Source organism: Trachemys scripta, chromosome 8 (assembly GCF_013100865.1).
Source record: "Trachemys scripta elegans isolate TJP31775 chromosome 8, CAS_Tse_1.0, whole genome shotgun sequence".
Classification (NCBI taxonomy): Eukaryota; Metazoa; Chordata; order Testudines; family Emydidae; genus Trachemys; species Trachemys scripta.
The window spans coordinates 83,664,186-83,685,018 of record NC_048305.1 but is presented as its reverse complement, the minus strand read 5'-3'; the positions used below and the strand labels follow the sequence as shown (position 1 = coordinate 83,685,018).

The window sequence follows — 20,833 nt, the reverse complement described above, 5'->3', positions numbered from 1 at the left end:
CTAAATTATGAAATCCTTTATATTATAGAATGTTAGAGATAGCCATAATCATGTTTTCCTCTCATCACCCAGTGAACATAATTTTAAGAGAGGACCAGTGTAATTATATCCCAGATAAAAGGATCCAGAATATTATACTTGTCTTGATGGCTTTGTTGATAAGAAGGAGGGGGAAAAAAGAGATCTGGATACTTATTTAATGAACAGCATATTTATTAAGCAGCGCATATTGTACATAATGCATTTGACTTTGTACGTAATGCATTAGGCTTATCTATTTTTAAAGCATTTTTTTTAATATTTTACCGCAGCTATTGCATTCCCCCTGCAGCTGTCCAGCTATTCAATCATTTGGGTGAGTACATCTATAGCACATTGCTAAAGCATTAAGATGAACTACAATCGTCAGTGCAGGAACAGTCAATGTCAGCATCCACAGACTCCACGATGTCCTCGGCTGCATATTTCCTATCACTGCTCCTATGCCAGTCAGACAGGCTCACAGCAGAATCTGTCAGAAGAGCAAAGTCACATTAACTAACAACAAGCAAATTAACACTTGAAAACATTCCAAGGCAATATTATTTTGATGGTTGCCAACTCTTTCACCAGACAAGGAATATGGGTCCAATCCTGCCTCTACCATTGACCTCTGACTGACCTATTGACTCAGAGCAGGATTTTCATCCGTGGTGTAATTACTATAATACTTCCCTAAAACAAAATGAATTGAATTTCATGATGCACAAATATAGAAAGCAGGGGCTTGTAGAAGTGCTGGATGTGACCGCCCTTTAAATAAGAGCACTCTGTAGAAAAGCACATCAGCCATCTCTTTTCATGTTATCTCTGCCTATGAAGGTGGAGTGGGTGGGTGGGTATTTCATCTCTCTGTTTAAGTTCATTCTGAAGGATAAGCCCTTTGGAGGATTTTCAGAGGTTCATAAACTTCTAATTAAAGTTTTCCCATATATTCTCAAAACTGGCAGAGCAATGTCAGTTTCAGTATTAACCTTACCAGGTTGCTTTATCAACAGCAGCTTTAATATATCATAAACCCCTACTGCTGAAATAATCTAAATGGAATAATAATATTCATCCTCCCAATAAACATTCTGAGCTGGTTGGAGGTTTAACATTGCATATGGAAGAGTATTAGAACCCGCATTTAGATTGTTTGCCTAAGTAGAATGTGCCAAGCTTCCATAATTTTATTTCTAGTTGTTTTGTCAGACATATGGGCAATATATTTACAACATATTATATTATACCAAGAGAAAATCCGGAACTGTTTGTATGGGTTTTGGCTGTATCAGTCATCCATACTCAATGAATGAAATGTTAATGCACAATTTGGTGGAATTACACCTCTCTGACCAACTTGACACACAGGTTTTGTATAATGAACTACAAAACATATTATCCTAGCATGATGCTTGAGCTGTTTGTTATTAAATATTTAATATTTTAAAGCTAGAAAATGAGAAACCCTAAAGAGTCTAGTTTTGATTTGCTTTTGCTTAGCTTTTTCTCATGCCTTGGTCTTCTAAATTTTTGCATACTAAAGGCCCAATCCTGCAAGCTTTAGCCCCATAAGTAGTCCTTACTTCTGCAAACAGTCTCAGTGGCATCAATGGAAGTTACCTGAGTAATTACGATGCAAGTGAGTAAGAATTTGTAGGATCTGGTCCATCAGGCAAATTGCCTGAAGTATAAACTGCAGGATTTGGCCACAGATTTCTAGGGCAATAGGGGGAAATTTTCCCCTCAGTTCTGCACAGCAGTAACTTCCCTGATATTATGCTCACCCTATACGTGTTGGCCTCCCATTGTTGTCAGTAATGTGGGCTCCCACTTTGTGAGGAGCAGAGTATCAGGGCTGAGTTCTCCCTGTGTGGATCTGAGAGAAGAATTTTGCCCATATATATAGGAGTTCATTTTATGAACCTGGGAGAGAGAATTATGTTACCAGCTCTGCTTCTGCTGCTACTTATCTGGTCCATCAAACAAAAACAAAAAAGGACATCTCTTAAAGAGTTCCATTGTAATGCTGTTGATTCCCAGCCTGAGGAAAAGCAATCATGTTACTGAAGAACACCAATGGCATCCTCTACCTTCTTCCTCCTCAGGAAAATAATAATAATAATAAGAAAACCTTGATAAAAGAGCAAGAAGCAGAGGTGGTAGTGGGCTCCTGTGTCTGAGATTCAGTAAATGAACCAGAGAAACCTGCAGCTGCTGTGCAAGCAGCAGTGACTATGACGACTGATTTGGCTGATTTTCTTCTTTTCATTCTGTGTGAGAATGAGACAAGTTTATTATAGTCTAGTAATCGAAGCAGTGAGTGGCCTAGGGTGATGACACTTCACAGATATGGAACATGGACACAAAAGAAAATCTGTGAAACATGGATATGACAAGATTTTAGAGATAGCTTGGCGTTGAGGGTGTCTTTTCTTTTCTTAAAAGGATTCATCTAGTCACATCACATGGTGCTGTCAGAATGCTATTAGTAATCTCACTGTGTTACTTTTCTTATTGGTTGTGTGAGCTGGGTTGCCTACTGAAGAGATATATACCCAATGTTTTCGTGAACTGCTTTGGCACCTTGGGAATTCTAATAATATGAGCAAAGCATGATGATCTTTAGGAACACTGTTTAAAATCAGTCAGAGAACACTAGATTCTTCTTCTGGTATAAGTTGAGTTCTATGGAGCTATGTCAGTTTACACCAGCTGGGGCGCTGGCCCAGAAGGTTAACATGCAGAACAGAGCTGTACTGGTAGGTGGCAGAACTGTTTACGGCTATGGTACATGTGAGTTGTGTGATCAATTCCTGTATATTTAAGGATTTGGAAGTAATGCACCAGAAAGGAAGAAACTCTGTAGACATGAGGCCTGATTCTCCTCTCACACTTGTGTGAATTTAGAGTATCTACTTTGTAGACAACGGAGTTGCACTAGTGTCAAGCTGATATAAGTGAAAACAGAATCAGGTCCATGCTTTTTAAAAATCTGATATGTCTGAGAGTTAAATACCTTCAAAACCAAGCTGTTTTCTGAAATAATCAGGAGAACACCCTAGCAATATGGTTTTTGCTGATGCATTGCACATGGGCAGAGCATGGCAGCCTAATCACACTGCAGTCATATCACATTACGTGACTGACTTTCAGTTGCTTTTCTCATCTTCGTCTACATGAAATAGCAGATTGCAATGTGACTAAAAGGACTTTTTGTTGCTTATCACAACTCAATGAAACATCTGGAAGGCATGACACATTTTTATTGGTCACTGCTGCCCCTTTTACCATCCCTAAGATTTTTTTCAGACAATACCATCTGCCAAATAATCCACATTGGCTTCTAGCTACCCATTATTGTAATTGTTTATGTAAAATATTAATGGGGTTAGGAAATAACAGCTCTGAAAGTCAGGTGGGATAGTAGGAGGTCTGTGTGGTGCTATGCTACATCTTGACTAACTGATCTGACAGAGCTCCTCTGGTATGTGACAAAAAAGTAAAACAAAAAAAAATCCTACCTTTTGGGAAACAGGAGAAGCCAACTTTAACTGAGGTTTTCTCAGTTGGAGTACAGCCTTTCATACACTGCAGTATCCTGTCAACAGAGTAACATGTAGATTCCTTTCCATCAATAACAGGATGTCCCTTCAGTTTCACATAGCGGCGTTGCAGTTTACATCCTAAGAGGAAAAAGAAAAAGTAGTTAAACCCTAAGGAATACAAACGCTCTAATCTTTCCTTACAATAAGAAAAGTCCATATTTTCTCCTCAGCTTTTAAGTACAACTCCCCAATGACCCATTTTCACAGCAGTAAAGGTGGCAAGATCAGGACCATAGTTAGTGGGGAAAACTGATTTTTGAAAGGGGAGTTGTGTTTAAAAACTGATGGCACAGTATGGCCCAAATGAAATCCTATAGTCCACTCTTTTAGAAATAGGTCTGAAAGCTATTAAGAATAGGTGCTGTGTAAGAACAGGGACTGCTGAATTGCATTAGGAAAAATGTCAGTTGTTTGTGAGTGCATAAGTAATGGCAGCGTTTACATAGTGATATCAAGACCAATTGTTGTATTGAATGATTTTTATAATGCTGCAATTATCAGCACTAAAAGGATCATTAACATTCACAGGATTCCACATGCTATCTTGTTTCCTGACATGCTTATGGGTATGATCTTGCTGCCACTGAAATCAATGGAAAAAGCCCATTTGACTCTATTGAGACTCTTTACAGGCCCAAAGTAAATGAAAATACTGCACTGTTGGAGGGAGTGTAGTATTATTATAAATATATGCAAGGAGACACACTTATACAGTAAGAGTATTTCCCAAAGCCCCCTCCTGCCCCCTTTCTATCCAGATCCTCTGATGGGGTAAAATGGAATTGAAGTCAATGGTGCTATGCCAGTTTACCCCAGCTGAGGGTCTGGCCCAATGTACTAAAATTCTCTGTGGGCTGTTTATAGATTCATAGATTCTAGGACTGGAAGGGACCTTGAGAGGTCATCGAGTCCAGTCCCCTGCCCGCATGGCAGGACCAAATACTGTCTAGACCATCCCTGATAGACATTTATCTAACCTACTCTTAAATATCTCCAGAGATGGAGATTCCACAACCTCCCTAGGCAATTTATTCCGGTGTTTAACCACCCTGACAGTTAGGAACTTTTTCCTAATGTCCAACCTAGACCTCCCTTGCTGCAGTTTAAGCCCATTGCTTCTTGTTCTATCCTTAGAGGCTAAGGTGAACAAGTTTTCTCCCTCCTCCTTATGACACCCTTTTAGATACCTGAAAACTGCTATCATGTCCCCTCTCAGTCTTCTCTTTTCTAAACTAAACAAACCCAATTCTTTCAGCCTTCCTTCATAGGTCATGTTCTCAAGACCTTTAATCATTCTTGTTGCTCTTCTCTGGACCCTTTCCAATTTCTCCACATCTTTCTTGAAATGCAGTGCCCAGAACTGGAGACAATACTCCAGCTGAGGCCTAACCAGAGCAGAGCAGAGCGGAAGAATGACTTCTCGTGTCTTGCTTACAACACAACTGTTAATACATCCCAGAATCACGTTTGCTTTTTTTGCAACAGCATCACACCGTTGACTCATATTTAGCTTGTGGTCCACTATAACCCCTAGATCCCTTGCTGCCGTATTCCTTTCTAGACAGTCTCTTCCCATTCTGTATGTGTGAAACTGATTTTTTTCCCCTAAGTGGAGCACTTTGCATTTGTCTTTGTTAAACTTCATCCTGTTTAACTCAGACCATTTCTCCAATTTGTCCAGATCATTTTGAATTATGACCCTGTCCTCCAAAGCAGTTGCAATCCCTCCCAGTTTGGTATCATCCGCAAACTTAATAAGCGTACTTTCTATGCCAATATCTAAGTCGTTAATGAAGATATTGAACAGAGCCGGTCCCAAAACAGACCCCTGCGGAATCCCACTCGTTATGCCTTTCCAGCAGGATTGGGAACCATTAATAACAACTCTCTGAGTACGGTTATCCAGCCAGTTATGCACCCACCTTATAGTAGCCCCATCTAAACTGTATTTGCCTAGTTTATCGATAAGAATATCATGCGAGACCGTATCAAATGCCTTACTAAAGTCTAGGTGTACCACATCCACAGCTTCTCCCTTATCCACAAGACTCGTTATCCTATCGAAGAAAGCTATCAGATTGGTTTGACATGATTTGTTCTTTACAAATCCATGCTGGCTATCACCTTACCACCTTCCAAGTGTTTGCAGATGATTTCCTTAATTACTTGCTCCATTATCTTCCCTGGCACAGAAGTTAAACTAACTGGTCTGTAGTTTCCTGGGTTGTTTTTATTTCCTTTTTTATAGATGGGCACTATATTTGCCCTTTTCCAGTCTTCTGGAATCTCTCCCGTCTCCCATGATTTTCCAAAGATAATAGCTAGAGGCTCAGATACCTCCTCTATTAGCTCCTTGAGTATTCTAGGATGCATTTCATCAGGCCCTGGTGACTTGCAAGCATCTAACTTTTCTAAGTGATTTTTAACTTGTTCTTTTTTTATTTTATCTGCTAAACCTACTCCCTTCCCATTAGCATTCACTATGTTAGGCATTCCTTCAGACTTCTCGGTGAAGACCGAAACAAAGAAGTCATTAAGCATCTCTGCCATTTCCAAGTTTTCTGTTACTGTTTCTCCCTCTTCACTAAGCAATGGGCCTACCCTGTCTTTGGTCTTCCACTTTCTTCTAATGTATTGATAAAAAGTCTTCTTGTTTCCTTTTATTCCCGTAGCTAGTTTGAGCTCATTTTGTGCCTTTGCCTTTCTAATCTTGCCCCTGCAGTCCTGTGTTGTTTGCCTATATTCATCCTTTGTAATCTGTCCTAGTTTCCATTTTTTATATGACTCCTTTTTATTGTTTAGATCATGCAAGATCTCGTGGTTAAGCCAAGGTGCCACTTTTGCCACGAGTTCCTCCCTATTTGATAATATCAAGTCTAGAACAGCTTCCCCCCAGTAGCTTTTTCAACCTTCTGAAATAAAAAGTTGTCTGCAATGCAGTCCAAGAATTTGTTGGATAGTCTGTGCCCCGCTGTGTTATTTTCCCAACATATATCCAGATACTTGAAGTCCCCCATCACCACCAAATCTTGGGCTTTGGATGATTTTGTTATTTGTTTAAAAAAAGCCCCATCCACCTCTTCCACCTGGTTAGGTGGCCCGTAGTAGACTCCTAGCATGACATCACCCTTGTTTTTTACCCCTTTTAGCCTAACCCAGAGACTCTCAACACTTCCATCTCCTATGTCCATCTCTACCTCAGTCCAAGTGTGTACATTTTTAATATATAAGGCAACACCTCCTCCCTTTTTCCCCTGTCTATCCTTCCTGAGCAAGCTGTACCCATCCACACCAACATTCCAATCATGTGTATTATCCCACCAAGTTTCAGTGATGCCAACAATGTCATAGTTGTATTTATTTATTAGCACTTCCAGTTCTTCCTGCTTATTACCCATACTTCTCGCATTTGTATATAGGCATCTAAGATACTGGTTTGATCTTTCCTCCCAGTTTTGTCCTGACCCTCCTTTCTCTCTGCCAATATAGCCCACACTCACTCTCGTTTCCGACCCATCTCCCAGGTCTCCATGTTCCCCACTTACCTGTGGGCTTTTCTCACCTATCCCCGTCGAACCTAGTTTAAAGCCCTCCTCATATTATAACATATGTAGTTTGTTTGATTAAATTAAGTCTACAGAGAGCGAACTGATTTAGTGCACGCCTCTGCTCTGAAGCAAATCAGTGGTGAAACTTCCACTGACTTCAGTGGGAGCAAGACTGGGCCTGATTTTGCCAGTCATGGAGTAAGGAACTACTTAAGTATCAGTAAATGTGGCAGAATCAAGCCTCTAGTAGTAAACTGAATGTGAGAAAGAATTGTATTCAACGCTTCAGATTCATTGGGAGAGTTCTAAAACAACGATTAGTTATATAAACGGAAAATGAATGACAACAGTGGTCCTTTTTATTTACAGGTAAATGTTTCTTTTTTCTTTTTTGTATTTTTAGGGGAAAAATAAAATAAAAATGACATTTTCTCTAAGTAGAAATGGTTTTCAAATCTACTGACCTTTGGCGCAGGTTTCTTCTACCAGTACCCATGAATGGACAAAAGCTGAGCAGCTGTGTGCCAGCCTATGATTGGGCATGAGGAGTTCATTTTGCTTTTGTCCATCATTATTTCCACAAATACCACAGGTCCTTCCTCTCATCCATGAAACAACAGTAACCTATAAAGATAACACATCTTTTCTGTCGATGCTAATGTGTTGGCCCATTACAATGCAAAGGTGTAAAAGAGAAGAAAGCTAGTAATATAATAGATTCAGAAGTACCTTAAGTGTCGAGCCATCAAAAGTCACATTCGCCAGCCCTTGGTCTGGAGCTTCTACTACAACTGTTGTTTCATTTCTATAAATTTTAATGTTTTCTGTAAAAAGATACAACCGTTTACAGGTGGTTCCTCTAATTTTGAAATAGTAAAGAAATTATCTAATCTCAGGGATAATGTATATAATCATTAATTTTCATTTACAACGACGGGTTATTATTTCCATCTGAATACATTTTTTGTGGAGAGGTGAGGTCAGAAATAAGAGTTTTTTCTTTTTATTTGCAAAATGCTGTTTCTCTGGATCTATATAGCTGTCATTGACTTTTCTGTCTAGTCAACAGAGCCAGCCTGATTTACACCAGCTGAAGATCTGGTCCTAAATATCTAGTTTTCTCTATGATGTTCATCATCATGGCATTGCACCTACATATAAACAAGTACCAATATAGTCAAGCAGCTCTGAATGCAAAATGCTTCACATTTCAATTAGAGGATTAATCCTTATGCTTTACAATGGCAAGCACACTATACAAATCAATATAATAATGGGCCTGATTCACTTATTAGTGAAAATTAAGAGTATGTCAGTTGAAGTCAGTATGTAAAACCAAAATAAGTCACAGAAGTATCAGGCCCATAGTTTTTCTTAGTATTGATACACAATTATTTTTTACATCTCAAAGTCCTCATTAAGCTTGTAAAATATTTTGGCCTAGATATTATTTAGTCCTGCCATTAGTGCAGGGGCTAGACCAGATGACCTCTCGAGGACCCATCCAGTCCTACAATTCTATGATTCTATATTCCTGTAAATATTTAATTTCTAAATAATTCCTGGAAAGGTGAGTAACACACTGTACCTCTTTTATTTTGATACAATTTGCTGCGCGTTAACACTGGTCCGTCATTGTATGACACGAGGATAGAGGAAGATGGAGAAAGATAGAGTTTCACACTTCTTGAAAGAAGAAAACAAATGTGTTTAATTGTGGGAACATTGATATAAATGACCAACACAGACACAGCCCCAACTTCAGCATCCAAATTTTGAATATGCCCCCAAAGTTCAACACTGGTTGGGTTTAGGGCTCTGGTTCAACACTTTCCTGGAAATGAGAAGCCCAAGGAGGTAGCTGTGTGGGGGCTGTTGATAAACATTACCTGAGAAATTGAAGAGAGAGGCTGGAGGGCAGAAGAGGATTGCTGGTATTATGATTTAAAAAGTACCCATCATTTTTTAATGCAACAAAATTTAAACTAACTTCCTAAAATTCTATATAGAGACTCAAGAATGATTACACTTACGATGAACTAATATTGATGTACACCTCCCTGGAGGAAGAATGTGGATTGACTTTTCTCGTCGTGACGATGAATTTGGGGTGAGCAGTGCAGTCTTGAGCTACTACAAGGTCGCAGTCTTTATTGAATGAACATTTGTACTTCACTTTGTCAAATGTTTTGAAGTTTTCTTCCCTCACTTCACATGTGGCTGAAAAACAACAATAAAAATAAATGGCAGATGCAACTGTGCTTTGGAGTTTGTCATGGAGATTTTGAAAGCTGCCCAAGAGGTCTGAATGGCCAGTTCCCATTAAAATCAATGGGAATTGGACAGCCAAATCTTCTTGGCAGCTTTTAAAATCTCAGCCTAAGTATACATACTTTAGAAAGGCACAGCAGCAACATAAAATGATCAATCAGTGTGGAATTATACTGTTGTATACCCATCACTTTTTTTGATAAGCAGCTGAAAACAAACCATCTAGTGATAGTCTTGTTTTAAAGACTCTGTTACTATCACATTCCTGAGAAGCTAAAAGCTGAACCCATGACAAAAACTATTAGCATTTCTCCAAATTTTGCCACTGTTTGTAATAAGTATCATTAGAATTAGACAGACCCAGTCCTACTAAAAATCATGAAGTCTCCCTTCTAAGGAAAATAAATAGGATTGGAAAACTCATGTCCCTGCCCTATATCCACCAGGTCATCCCTCTTGTAGTGGGGATGACAGCCTCTTGGAAGCGACAAAGGACAGAGCCACTTGGGATCTCTGTGTGAAACCCATGAATTCCTAACCATGCAAACAGACCTGAACTCCCTGCACCCCCCCTTCCAACAACTGCTGAGAAGGCATCTCCTGTGGTTGGGGTAAGGGTAAAGGTAAGGGTTGCCAAGTTTCCCCAGAAGAACACTGCTTGAAAAGACCAAGCCCAAAGCCGACAGGAGACAGAGTCACTGGAGGGGCCAAGTATTAACTATTACAAATAACCATTGCTCATTTATCAGGGACTAGACCAGTACTGAAGTAACATTTACATTGATCTTCTTTAGCTATCAGTGAAGATATTTCTGGAAGGAAATTCCAAGCAGTCACTTCTTGAGCCTGAGAAGCTGGAGCTGGGCTCACAGGCAAAGCAAATGGAAGTGGGAAAGCCTCATAGTAAAGGGTTAGCTGAAAAAGAAGCAATGAAAAGGCTTTAGGATATGTTTAGTCATACAATTTGGTCAATCATAACAAGCAAAAAGACCCCCCTTGTTTAAACATTCCCTAAATATGTATTTGTATAACTGGAGTCATTATAGTCTTCCCAGGACATTGTGGGCACCCAAACCTAACATATATATTTTTATGAGCTCATTATCTTTTATTTTATTATCACTTGTACATTTTCTTGAGAGATTATCTTTAAACGATTATTTAAAGACATAGGGAATTAAGATGCACAGATGATGTTTACGGTATTGTTAAATGACTTCCTTAAAACGAAAAACCAAACCAAACAAACCACCACACCACAGGGTGGCTGAATAATAAGTTCTCTCTGCCTTATCCTGTCCCACTGCAACTAGGTACAGCAGACTAAAGAGCATGTGTTAGCTGGCAGTCTTACAGAATGAAAGTTGGCTTGATGTGATTTTGGTTAAGTTCGCATACCATAGAGAAAGACACATTAAATATATCTAGATAAACAGGTCACACACCACTCCCTCATTGTCACATATGAAAATCCCCTGGAAAATTGAAGTACAAGGGTAGGTTAAGGACACACTTATTTCCTTTATGGAAAGCCAAGCTGTTGTTAAATTACACCAGACCCACTAGGGGACATTTTTCATAAAGATGCACAGGGATTTAGTGGACAAAGACCAATTAATCAGTTGGAGTCTGCAGACTACATCTGTGCAGGCTGCTGGCAAAACATACCCCTTCTTGTTTGTTCAGAGAACTGCTTCATTTGGGAGTTCCAAGGCTTGATTGGTGAATAATGGACTGCAAGAAGCACCGGGCTGTAGGACTCCAGCACCAGGCAGCATATAGGTGCAAGTAAGGTTAAGCACTAACTATAGTCTTCCTCAATGCATCCTTTGTAAGTCACACACCCCGTATTCCTGAGAGCCCAGGATAAAAACAAGCAAAGTGTGTGGGCAGGATGGGCATATCTGAGGAGATATCAGCTTCAGTGCTACCCTCCTCATACAAATGAAGCATTTGGCTACAGGCTTCCCCTTTGGGCATTACTCCGCAGGCCAGACTGAGTTGGTCATGTGCAGTTGGTGGCTTTTTCATTATGAAAGCATCAAGTTCCCAAGAACTTCTAATAATGCTGATCACGTTTTTATCTTGTGCTTTATGGCACACTACAGGATCAAGCCCTGTGTATTCAGGATCTACGGTAGCTCGCGTAGGAGGTAAGGTTCTGCATTTTTCCTTTCTCAGAATTAGCCTAGATGTATTACCCAAAGTCAAACTATACAACTAGAAAGTATATTTGGAAAAACAAACAAACAAACAAACAAAAGGTCCACATACCCCAGGAGACTTTATGACTGTATTAATTGTCCGTGGTGAAGTAGCAACTGCTCTTACTACAACCTCCTGAGAAGGATTTTTCTGATACACTTCTGAGAAGCCCATCAGGTATGCTATTCCAGGAACAAATTCCATAGTTCTAGAGATAAACAAGATAAACATACTCAGAACCTTGATAACACCAACCAATATAACAAGAACAACACAACAAACGGACAAGGTAGCAGACTGCATACGTTATAGTTGTCCTCCTTATCCAGGATGGAAGTTTTGTCCAAGCCAGCTTCACCTGTACAGCTGGATTCCTTGAAATATGGCCTGTGGAAGCTCTTGCTTCAATTCTATACTCCCGGCATTCCTTGCCCCACCTGAACCTGGCCTTTATGAGGAAGAGAAAAAGTCATTAGAATTTTGGAAATGAAATCATATAAAAAAATCTGTCATCATATCAAAATACATGATCTCTTTATGAATCTTCAGTGAAGTCTTCAACTCATTCACTAAATATACTTGTGGAGGAGCTTTGGCTACATCTGGAGGAATATGGGGATGAATGGTAAGGGTGGTAGGCTAGGCTGAATGTTCCCATTTTGAACGTTCAAAATCTTGCACTGAAACATGACTAGAATTCTGCAGTGTGACATTTTGCTGAGATTCATTACATTTTGCAAATTCATCACCAATCTGTATATTTAAAAAAGAAATGGCATGCTCCTCTAGAAAGTTCACTTTTACAAAAATATCTGGTTTTGCAAAGATAAACAATTTTCACTACTGACAATTCTGATGAAATTTTGAAACTGCAGCCACAAAATGCAGAAGTCTGGAGATCACTGTACACGTACATAGCTCTGCAGAGGAAGGCTTCCACGACTGGGTCATGTGGGCATTGCTGTATGGAGAGGATTGAAAATAGAAACTGCAAACACAGTGTCCTAATTCCAATGCTTTCAGGCATCAACTGAACACCCAACATGACTTCAGCACCTCTCTTATATGGAAAGAAGGAAACAAAATGTCCTTGAAGTGGCAAGGTGGGTGAGGTAAAATTTTGTATTGGGCCAATTTCTGCTTTTGAGACACACAGAGCTCTTCTTCAACTCTGGGAAAGGTACTCTGAGCAGCATAGCCAAATGCAAGATGGAACACCTTGTCTCGCTAATGTCCTTGGACCGACATAACAACTATGCTGCATACATTTGAAATGGCTGTCATTTGAAATGCATGTATAAAGAAAGGAATGAGCCAGATTCTCAGCTGGTGTAAACTGGCACTTGAGCTGGTCAAACATTTTCAAATTTTGAAAATTTAGCTACAAATGTTTTTCAAACAAATTTTGAAAATTTTCACAAATTTATTTTCCTGTTTTTCAGTGGTTGCATTTTTTCAAAAATTCAAAATTTTGATGAAAAATATTTGCGAAAAATTCCAGGAAAATTTGTCTTCCTTGTTTGACCATCTCTAATCAGTATAGCCATCTGGTTATTTGATATTGAGGGGCCTTTTAAAGCTCTCACTTGGTGGAGCTAGTTGTATCTTTACCTGTGCTTTGAGAGGCAATACTACAGAATCAGCACACGCTTTCCAGTTAGTTTCAGCAAGCTGAACCACAACCAGTTGCATATCGACTTTGGTAGCAGCAGAGTTAATATATGCTGTGGCTTGGTAACCTTGATTTTTGTTGTCACTCCTAACTGCCCGAGCCACAATGGTGAGCCCAGGTGGAAGTACGTCTCCCAGGAAATTGGGCTGAAAAACAAAACAAAAATGGCAATGATTAAACGCACATGTATATTCAGTGGTGAACGTTGGATTCATTTCGTACTGCACTGACAGCTGTACAGCAGTACAGAGCCTGGGTTGGTTGAGAATGAAAATAGTTCCAGACTCTTATTGTTATTTCAGTGTAAGTTTTGGTGAGTTATTCTCCTTTTTTATTTCAGTAGAATAAAGAATTTTAAAAAGATGCAGTTGTCTTGACACAAGAGCCACGACTTACTTAAGACATGTCAATGGACTTATGAAGATTTTGTGTATTATTTTTAATATTTAATCGATTTCTAGAACATTGGATATTACCATAGCAATATATTCATTCAGAAGCAACTCCTTTGAGCCATAATGAGAGATGTGAGTTCCTTATTAATCGCAGTATTCATACAATATTATGAATCCTTTGGATATTTCACTATGTATTTGGGCCAGGCTGGTATATTATTATTAAGATACAATTACTTGGAATGGATCAGAAGACCACACTAAGGATTGTGAACAGTTAGTGAGCTAATTGGTGCTTACAGAAATGTTTGTTTTTCCCTAAAAGTAATGGATCAGTTTTACTGAGCACATGGCCAGATTTTCTCTCTGTTACACTGGACTTACACTGATGAATCCGTGACTCTACTCTGGAGAGTAAGCACTGCAAAACCAGGATTTAACATTTAAATGAATAGGTGGGGTTTTTTCATATTCTCAATGAATATATACATTATATAGGACACATGCCTAAGTTGTGTTTTTCAGTAGAGGTGGTTGAAAATTTTCTGTCAAAACAGTTTTTGACAGAAAATACCTTATCAATGACATGGAAATTTTCACCAAAAATTTTAATTTTGGAGTTTTCATTAAAAAATTTGAAAATCTTTCCATTTCTAGCCACCCAAAAGGAAACGTTTCTTTGAAAGTTTTTGACGGCTGAAAACTCCAAAAAAAATATATATATATATATATTGAAAAATTTAGTCAAGAAAGGAACTTTAAAAATCTTTGTCACAATTTTTCACAGGAAAGAAATCATTTCTGGTTTTCAGCTTGTAAAAAAAAAAAAGATCTCCCTGTAGGGCATTTTCCGGAGAGCAATGACTCATTGGGGTTAATGGCTAGAGGCACAGGCCAGGTCAACAATGCCCCTTACGCATCTAATTCCCTGGCAAAGACAAAATTTCACCTCATGTGCAAAGCTAGAATCGCTGCTGCTGCTACTGCTACTGCTGCTGCTGCTGCTACTACTACTGCTGCTGCTGCTGCTGTTCCTGCTGCTGCTGCTGCTGCTGCTCTCTCTGGTACTGTCGCTGGAGCTGCTGCTGCTGCTGCTGCCTGACTGAGGGGAAGATGATGAGGAGGAGCTGCTTGACGACGCCTGGTCTGGATTCTGGAGAAGAGAAATAGGTAGAAGACTGTCTGATAGGTATTTGGCCAAATCCAGCTCTTATCATGAAAACCAGGAGTGGCGCCAGGGTGTTTGGCGCCCTAGGCGGGAGTCCTTCCGCGCTCCCGATTGTCGGTGGCAATTCTGCGGCGGGGGGGTCCTTCCGTGCTCCTGGTCTTCGGGGCACTTCGGAGTGAAGGACCCGCCGCAGAATTGCCGCCGAAGACCCGGCGCGCAGAAGGACCCCCCCACCGCCGAATTGCTGCCCTCCCCCAATCCTGGTGTCCTAGGCGACCGCCTAGGTCGCCTAAATGGAAGTGCCGGCCCTGATGAAAACTTCCTCTCCTAACTGGAAGCTCTTGTGTCAGTAATCAGATACTATGTCACACGGAGGCACCTAAACAGTGTAACATATCATTATAAAACTAGAGCTGGTTAAAAATATTTTAGTTGTATAAAAAAGGGCAGGATTTTTTCATTACAAATTTCACAAAACCATTTTCCTATTTTGTGACCAGCCCTAATAACAAGAACTTTACAGGAAGAATCCATAAAGCCACCACATTATGCTCCTCATTTAAGTACCTCCTTAAAACTCACCTCTGCTGTGATGCGCACAGAATCTGCCTTCTGATAATGTCTAGGCAGGTGGCAAGCTCTTATTACTGCTACTGATTGTCTAAGAATTCTGCACATAGCTAGTCTGTGCTAAAATATCTTATTACTTTGTTATCCCTTTCTGCCCCCCTCCCCACAACATGCCACGCCTGCTTGTTATTTACTATATGGTTCTACACCACCTAACTCAGAATAGCCTTGATCTTGTTGAGGCTTCTAGGACTACAGCAATATGCAGGTTTTATAATAATATTATCAATAATAAAAATGATTATCAGTCCATTGTGGCTGCTCTAGATGACACCATAGTATTCTTCACATTCTGACATTGGATATTAAATTATTTGGGGTCACTCACTCTTCAGAATGTCCACGTGAAATGAACATAAAAGTCATTTTTCTCCTCCCATCTTCCTAGTAACTCCTCTACAAGTCCTCTCCCTCCAAAGTGCTCTGTTTAATGCCATATACTCTATCACATCACATGCTAATATGTCTTCCCTTATGACATCCCACAACTTTTCCTTGAGTCAGCCTCTCTGTCTCTTTCCTTCAATCTTCATCTGTTGGACTCTCTTACTCGTACAGTTGTCAAGACTGTCCTTTACACGATCAAACCAACTGAGCCTGCACTCCCTCATTTTTTTCATTTATGAGAATTATTTTGAGAATGTATCAAACATACACATTCCTCATGTGGTCCTTCTTACTTATGCCACTCATCCATCTCAACATTCACGTTTTTCTGTGGAACAGATCACTTGCTCATATTTCTTCTTTGAAGCCCAACCCTCAGTGCCAGACTTTAAAACTGGATGGACTAGTTTTATAGACTTCCCTTTTAATCTTACTGGTATCTTCCTGCCACATATTACACCACTTATCTATCTCCATTTGAGCCAGGCATTTATTACCCTAGCTCTAATTTCATCCTCTACTTCCCCATTTTCTGGAACCCAGATACTTGACATTTTGTGGTTTTGATATTGTCTGTCCATCTAGTTGTAGGAATAATTCTTCAGTGATCACATTATTAAAATTACATACCATATATTGTTTTTCCTCTGCTTATTTTGAGTCCAAGTCTCTCCTACACATCTCTCTATTTATAAAGATCCTCTTCTAGACTATCTTTCTTCTCACTGCATAGAATGATATAATCTGCAAACAACATGCACCAAAGTGCCTCCTTCTTTTGTATGTTCCTTGTAAGGGTATCCAGGAAGAGGATAAACAAGAAAGGGTTCAATGCTGATCCCTGATGCACTCCCACCTTTACCGATCATTCTTCTCTTTCACTACTAGGAAGTTTTGACTGTTGACATTGTACCATATATGGTTTTAACAAGCTGCACACAAAGTTCAGTATCATTTTCTCCCTCGTACACCTCCGGATGACTTTCCTGGGAACTTGGGCAAAGATCAATGAACACTATGTGACTATTTTCCCTCTTCTCTCTGAATTTTTCTCACTAGCTGCCTCAGCTCAAAATCAGCATCTAGTGTCAATCTTCCTGGCACGGAGCTATATGGGTTTGCTCTAATATCTGCTTCACTTCTTAGTTTAATGATCATTAAAGTAAACACTTAAATTTTGGACTTACCAAATGGGACTTGAAGCGGAGTCGGTACATTTCTGGAACGTGCTGTTCCTGCAAAATTCCAAAACAAATGATTGCCCGCAATGATTCGACAAGAATCAGATCACAGTCAACTATGATACATTAAAGAGGGTTACCCAGTCTCCAGATGAGTCATAACTGCTGCCACTGGTGTATTGAGACTTAGCATGTTTCCTCTCCTCTTTTCTATCAGTTTTGCTGAACGGATACGACGCCTTGGAACGCTTCTTGGCGTCGTAGCGAGCTTTATCCGCATTGTCACTGCTGCTGCTGCTGCTGCTGCTGCTGGGTCTGCCGGTGGTGGTTTCACTGCTGCTGCTGCTGCTGCTGCTGCTGCTGCTGCTGCTGCTAGAGCTGCTCTGCTGTTTGCGTGCAGCCTTGGAATGTTTCTTCTCATGAAAACCTCGCTCCTTATCAGCACTAGTAGCGTGTACAGTAGGTGGTTTCTTAGTGGCATGTTTTCCTCCAACAGCTTTGCTGCTGCTGCTGCTACTGCTGCTGCTGCTGCTGCTGCTGCTGCTACTGCTCTTCCCAAATGGAGCTAACTTCTTTACTTTGGTTTTAGAATGCCCTTTGCTGCGGGGCCCTTTCTGCTCATGTTCTTGAGGCCCCTTCTGCTGTTTCTTGCTTGGTGGGCCCAGTGAATCGTCAAAGGAAGCTACATCTTTCTTCTTCAGCTTTATCTGGCCCCCTGCCCTACGCTGAGAATCGCTGCTGGACTGGCTGCTGGATGAGCTGGAGCTACTGTTGCTGCTGCTGCTGCTGCTGCTACTGCTAGAGCTGGATGATGATTTTCTGTCTTTTCGACTAACGAGTGATTGTTCCTAGTAGACGACATGAGCAGAGAAAGACAATTATTATTCTGTTCACTTGCGGCAGTTTTTAAGTAAAATGCTCTTCTGAGAGAGAGAAGTCTTTCTGCTGTCCTTCAGAAAGCAAGGTCTAGTCGCCAAATAGAGACTTCATCATATTTTAGTGATGTCCACGTGGGATAGTGCTCTAAGCCAATACATTTAGATGACTATATGTAGAAGTTATGGTGCATAGAATTATGCATGACTGAAGTTAATACTGTATGATGTTCTTTCCTGCACTATCTAAAGTACTAAGTTTGCCTTGTTATTGTCACTTTATTTACTATTAAGAGTGTACTAAGTGTGTGTATATTGTTCCCAGCAAGTCTAGAAGTGTATATATTAGATAAGTACCTGGACTGTGGGATCATCAAGGATTTTCTTCAGTTTTTTAATTGCCTCTTTGTCGGAAGCTAGTTCCGTTTCTGTGTCTTCAAATTTTACTAAACGCACCATTTTTGCAGCAGCCTGAGCACCTGCTTGGATTGTTACTTGTATTTTCTCAATTGATGACCCTGTATGGACTGACATTACATGGCAATTAATATCACTGTTGCTGGTTATTGTTATTAATAGCAATAGAGGACTACACTAGCCGTAGTATTGTATAACAGTATTGTTACCGTTTTTTGTTGTTAATAGCAGCAGAGGACTACACTAGCCGTAGTATTGTATAACAGTATTGTTACTCTTTTTTGTTGTTAATAGCAGTAGAGGACTACACTAGCCGTAGTATTGTATAACAATATTGTTACTGTTTTTTGTTATTAATAGCAGTAGAGGACTACAATAGCCCAGAATGTGCCAATTTGTGCTTTTATATTGTATGTGGGAGATAAAGCAACATTTTTTTTTGCAGTTATATTTGCATTTGGTGAAAATGGATATTTCTGGTATTTAGTGACTTCGATAGTGTGTCATGCAAATTGAACTTACATACATTTTTCAGTGTTGAGCATGACGCTAGATTCATGTCAAGTGAATAAAAAATTGCAGATAATCCAGTCAGCACATCGAGGTCACTGAAATAAATTGCTTTTTTTACCAGAGTTTATTGGCGGTGCCTTACTTGGCAACAGCTCTGATAAGAGAATTACACATTTGTTGCCATATTGGTCTTGACAAATTAACATGAATTTCTGTGTTTATATATTAATTAATTAGATATTGTGCTTGCCTCTGGACATTTAAAGGATGGTCCAGAGTTCAGGCCATTAGCCTGGGACTTGGGAAATCTTTGTTCAATATCTTTCTCTGTTACAGATTTCATGTATGACCATGGACTAGTCATTTAGTCTCTCTGGAGTGTCGTGACGATAAATATATTAAATATTGTAATGTGCTGAGATACTAAGGGCCATGAATAGGGGCCATGAAAGTGCCTAAGATAGAAAGACAAATATTTATTAGTTTCTCTCAAGACAATAGTATTTACCTGGTTTGCAGGTAAGTTTAAAAGCATTCTCCCCAACCAGATAATAGAGAGGAGCCTTTCTGATAAATGCAGCATTCACACTTTTCCTTTCTGCGCAAATTTCAACTCCAAATGTACTTGCATTGAAGCACATGGAACGAACAGATGGTACTTTCTGTTGGGATGATTGTCCAGCTGAATAGATGTTTCCTGTTGAAATGATTTCTGAAGATAGTCTACCCTATTGTGTAATAAATACATGTCAATGTTAGATTCTGTGATGCCAATAATAAAAAATATCATCAAATTGTTAAGTCTCCTCTTTTAAGAATAGATTACTGTATGTTTTATAGAGGTCATTAATTGATTTGCTTGAGATTCTGGTCATCTGACATGGAATGACCTTGTTGTCAGCTGGTCAAATTGGCCATGCCATCTCATGGTCAAGTAGGCCATGTCATCTCACGTTTATGGTATCTATTTAGAATAGGAGGGGAAGGAGCATCAGGATTTAAGGCTGGAAAATGGAGTTCCACCTAATTGTGCTAATTATTTTATTTGGCTTTGTTTGTTCAGTGATTTAAGCTGTGTTCATTGAATCCCAGTATCTCGGTAACCCTATAATGACTGTAGAAGTTCTAGACAAAAAGAAATTTATAGTATGGAATTCTGTCCTACAATAAACATTGAGCCAATTTGCTCAATGGAGCATTTGCCTTGATAGAGTTCTAATAAAGGCTACAGGTTTCATCAGCTAAGAAAGCCACAAAGATCTCCTAGATGGCCATAGTGGATGACATTAGAAAGTGCTTCCCCTAAGCATTCCATATATGGCAAACAATGTCTCCAAAGGACCCACTGAATTACAGTTAAGAGGTTGGAAATAAATCCGTGCAATGCAATTTATGGTTTCCCTGAGCAATGAAGCTAACAGCTAAAGGGACAGAACCATTAGTTTCCACCAGCCAGGTGCATAGTGGCTCTTTAAATGTAGTAAAAGGTTTATAACCAATTTTACTTTTTCATAAGCGAGTAAATACTTCACATTTTTGTGGACTGCCTGACAAGATTCCTGAGTTGTCAGAGGCATACTCTAAATATACAGCTTTTAATGGTAGCTCTTTCTTTTGGAGGTAAATTCCAACTATGCTGGGAATCTTTCAAGTTAGGCTTATCATTTAGTTACTGTTCATTTAGCATCAGTTCAACAGTCAGGGCCAGATTCTGTGCTGCAGCTCTCCGCAGATGCAGCAGAGAGACACAGAGTATGAGGATTCAGCTTGTTTCAGTGCCACAGGGGCTGCTCCACCTTATATACTCCTGGGGGAATTCTGCACCACTGCATGCATGCATAATTAATGAGCCATGCATATTTTTATTTTTTTTTGCTGCAGTTCTGCCTTTTGTCCACCAGAGGGCGCTGTGGCGCTAGACCACAGCAGCAACTCCCAGCCA

At 39.8% G+C, this 20,833-nt stretch overlaps 1 protein-coding gene across 1 annotated transcript in view; it reads right to left on the bottom strand.

The window, feature by feature from the left end:
• Nucleotides 1-224: 224 nt before the first annotated feature.
• Nucleotides 225-20,833, bottom strand: part of LOC117882105 (vitellogenin-1-like) — a 47,797-nt gene continuing 27,188 nt past the window's right edge. The window contains exons 21-34 of the mRNA XM_034780087.1: nt 19,400-19,619; nt 18,319-18,488; nt 17,657-17,934; nt 14,670-14,814; nt 13,265-13,471; nt 11,959-12,101; nt 11,723-11,861; nt 10,228-10,363; nt 9,211-9,397; nt 8,766-8,863; nt 7,907-8,001; nt 7,642-7,801; nt 3,546-3,707; nt 225-511 (exon numbers count right to left, since the gene is read on the bottom strand). Coding sequence (XP_034635978.1) covers nt 387-511; nt 3,546-3,707; nt 7,642-7,801; nt 7,907-8,001; nt 8,766-8,863; nt 9,211-9,397; nt 10,228-10,363; nt 11,723-11,861; nt 11,959-12,101; nt 13,265-13,471; nt 14,670-14,814; nt 17,657-17,934; nt 18,319-18,488; nt 19,400-19,619 — 2,265 coding nt within the window. The 3' untranslated portion in view covers nt 225-386. The remainder of the gene's footprint in view (nt 512-3,545; nt 3,708-7,641; nt 7,802-7,906; nt 8,002-8,765; nt 8,864-9,210; nt 9,398-10,227; nt 10,364-11,722; nt 11,862-11,958; nt 12,102-13,264; nt 13,472-14,669; nt 14,815-17,656; nt 17,935-18,318; nt 18,489-19,399; nt 19,620-20,833) is intronic.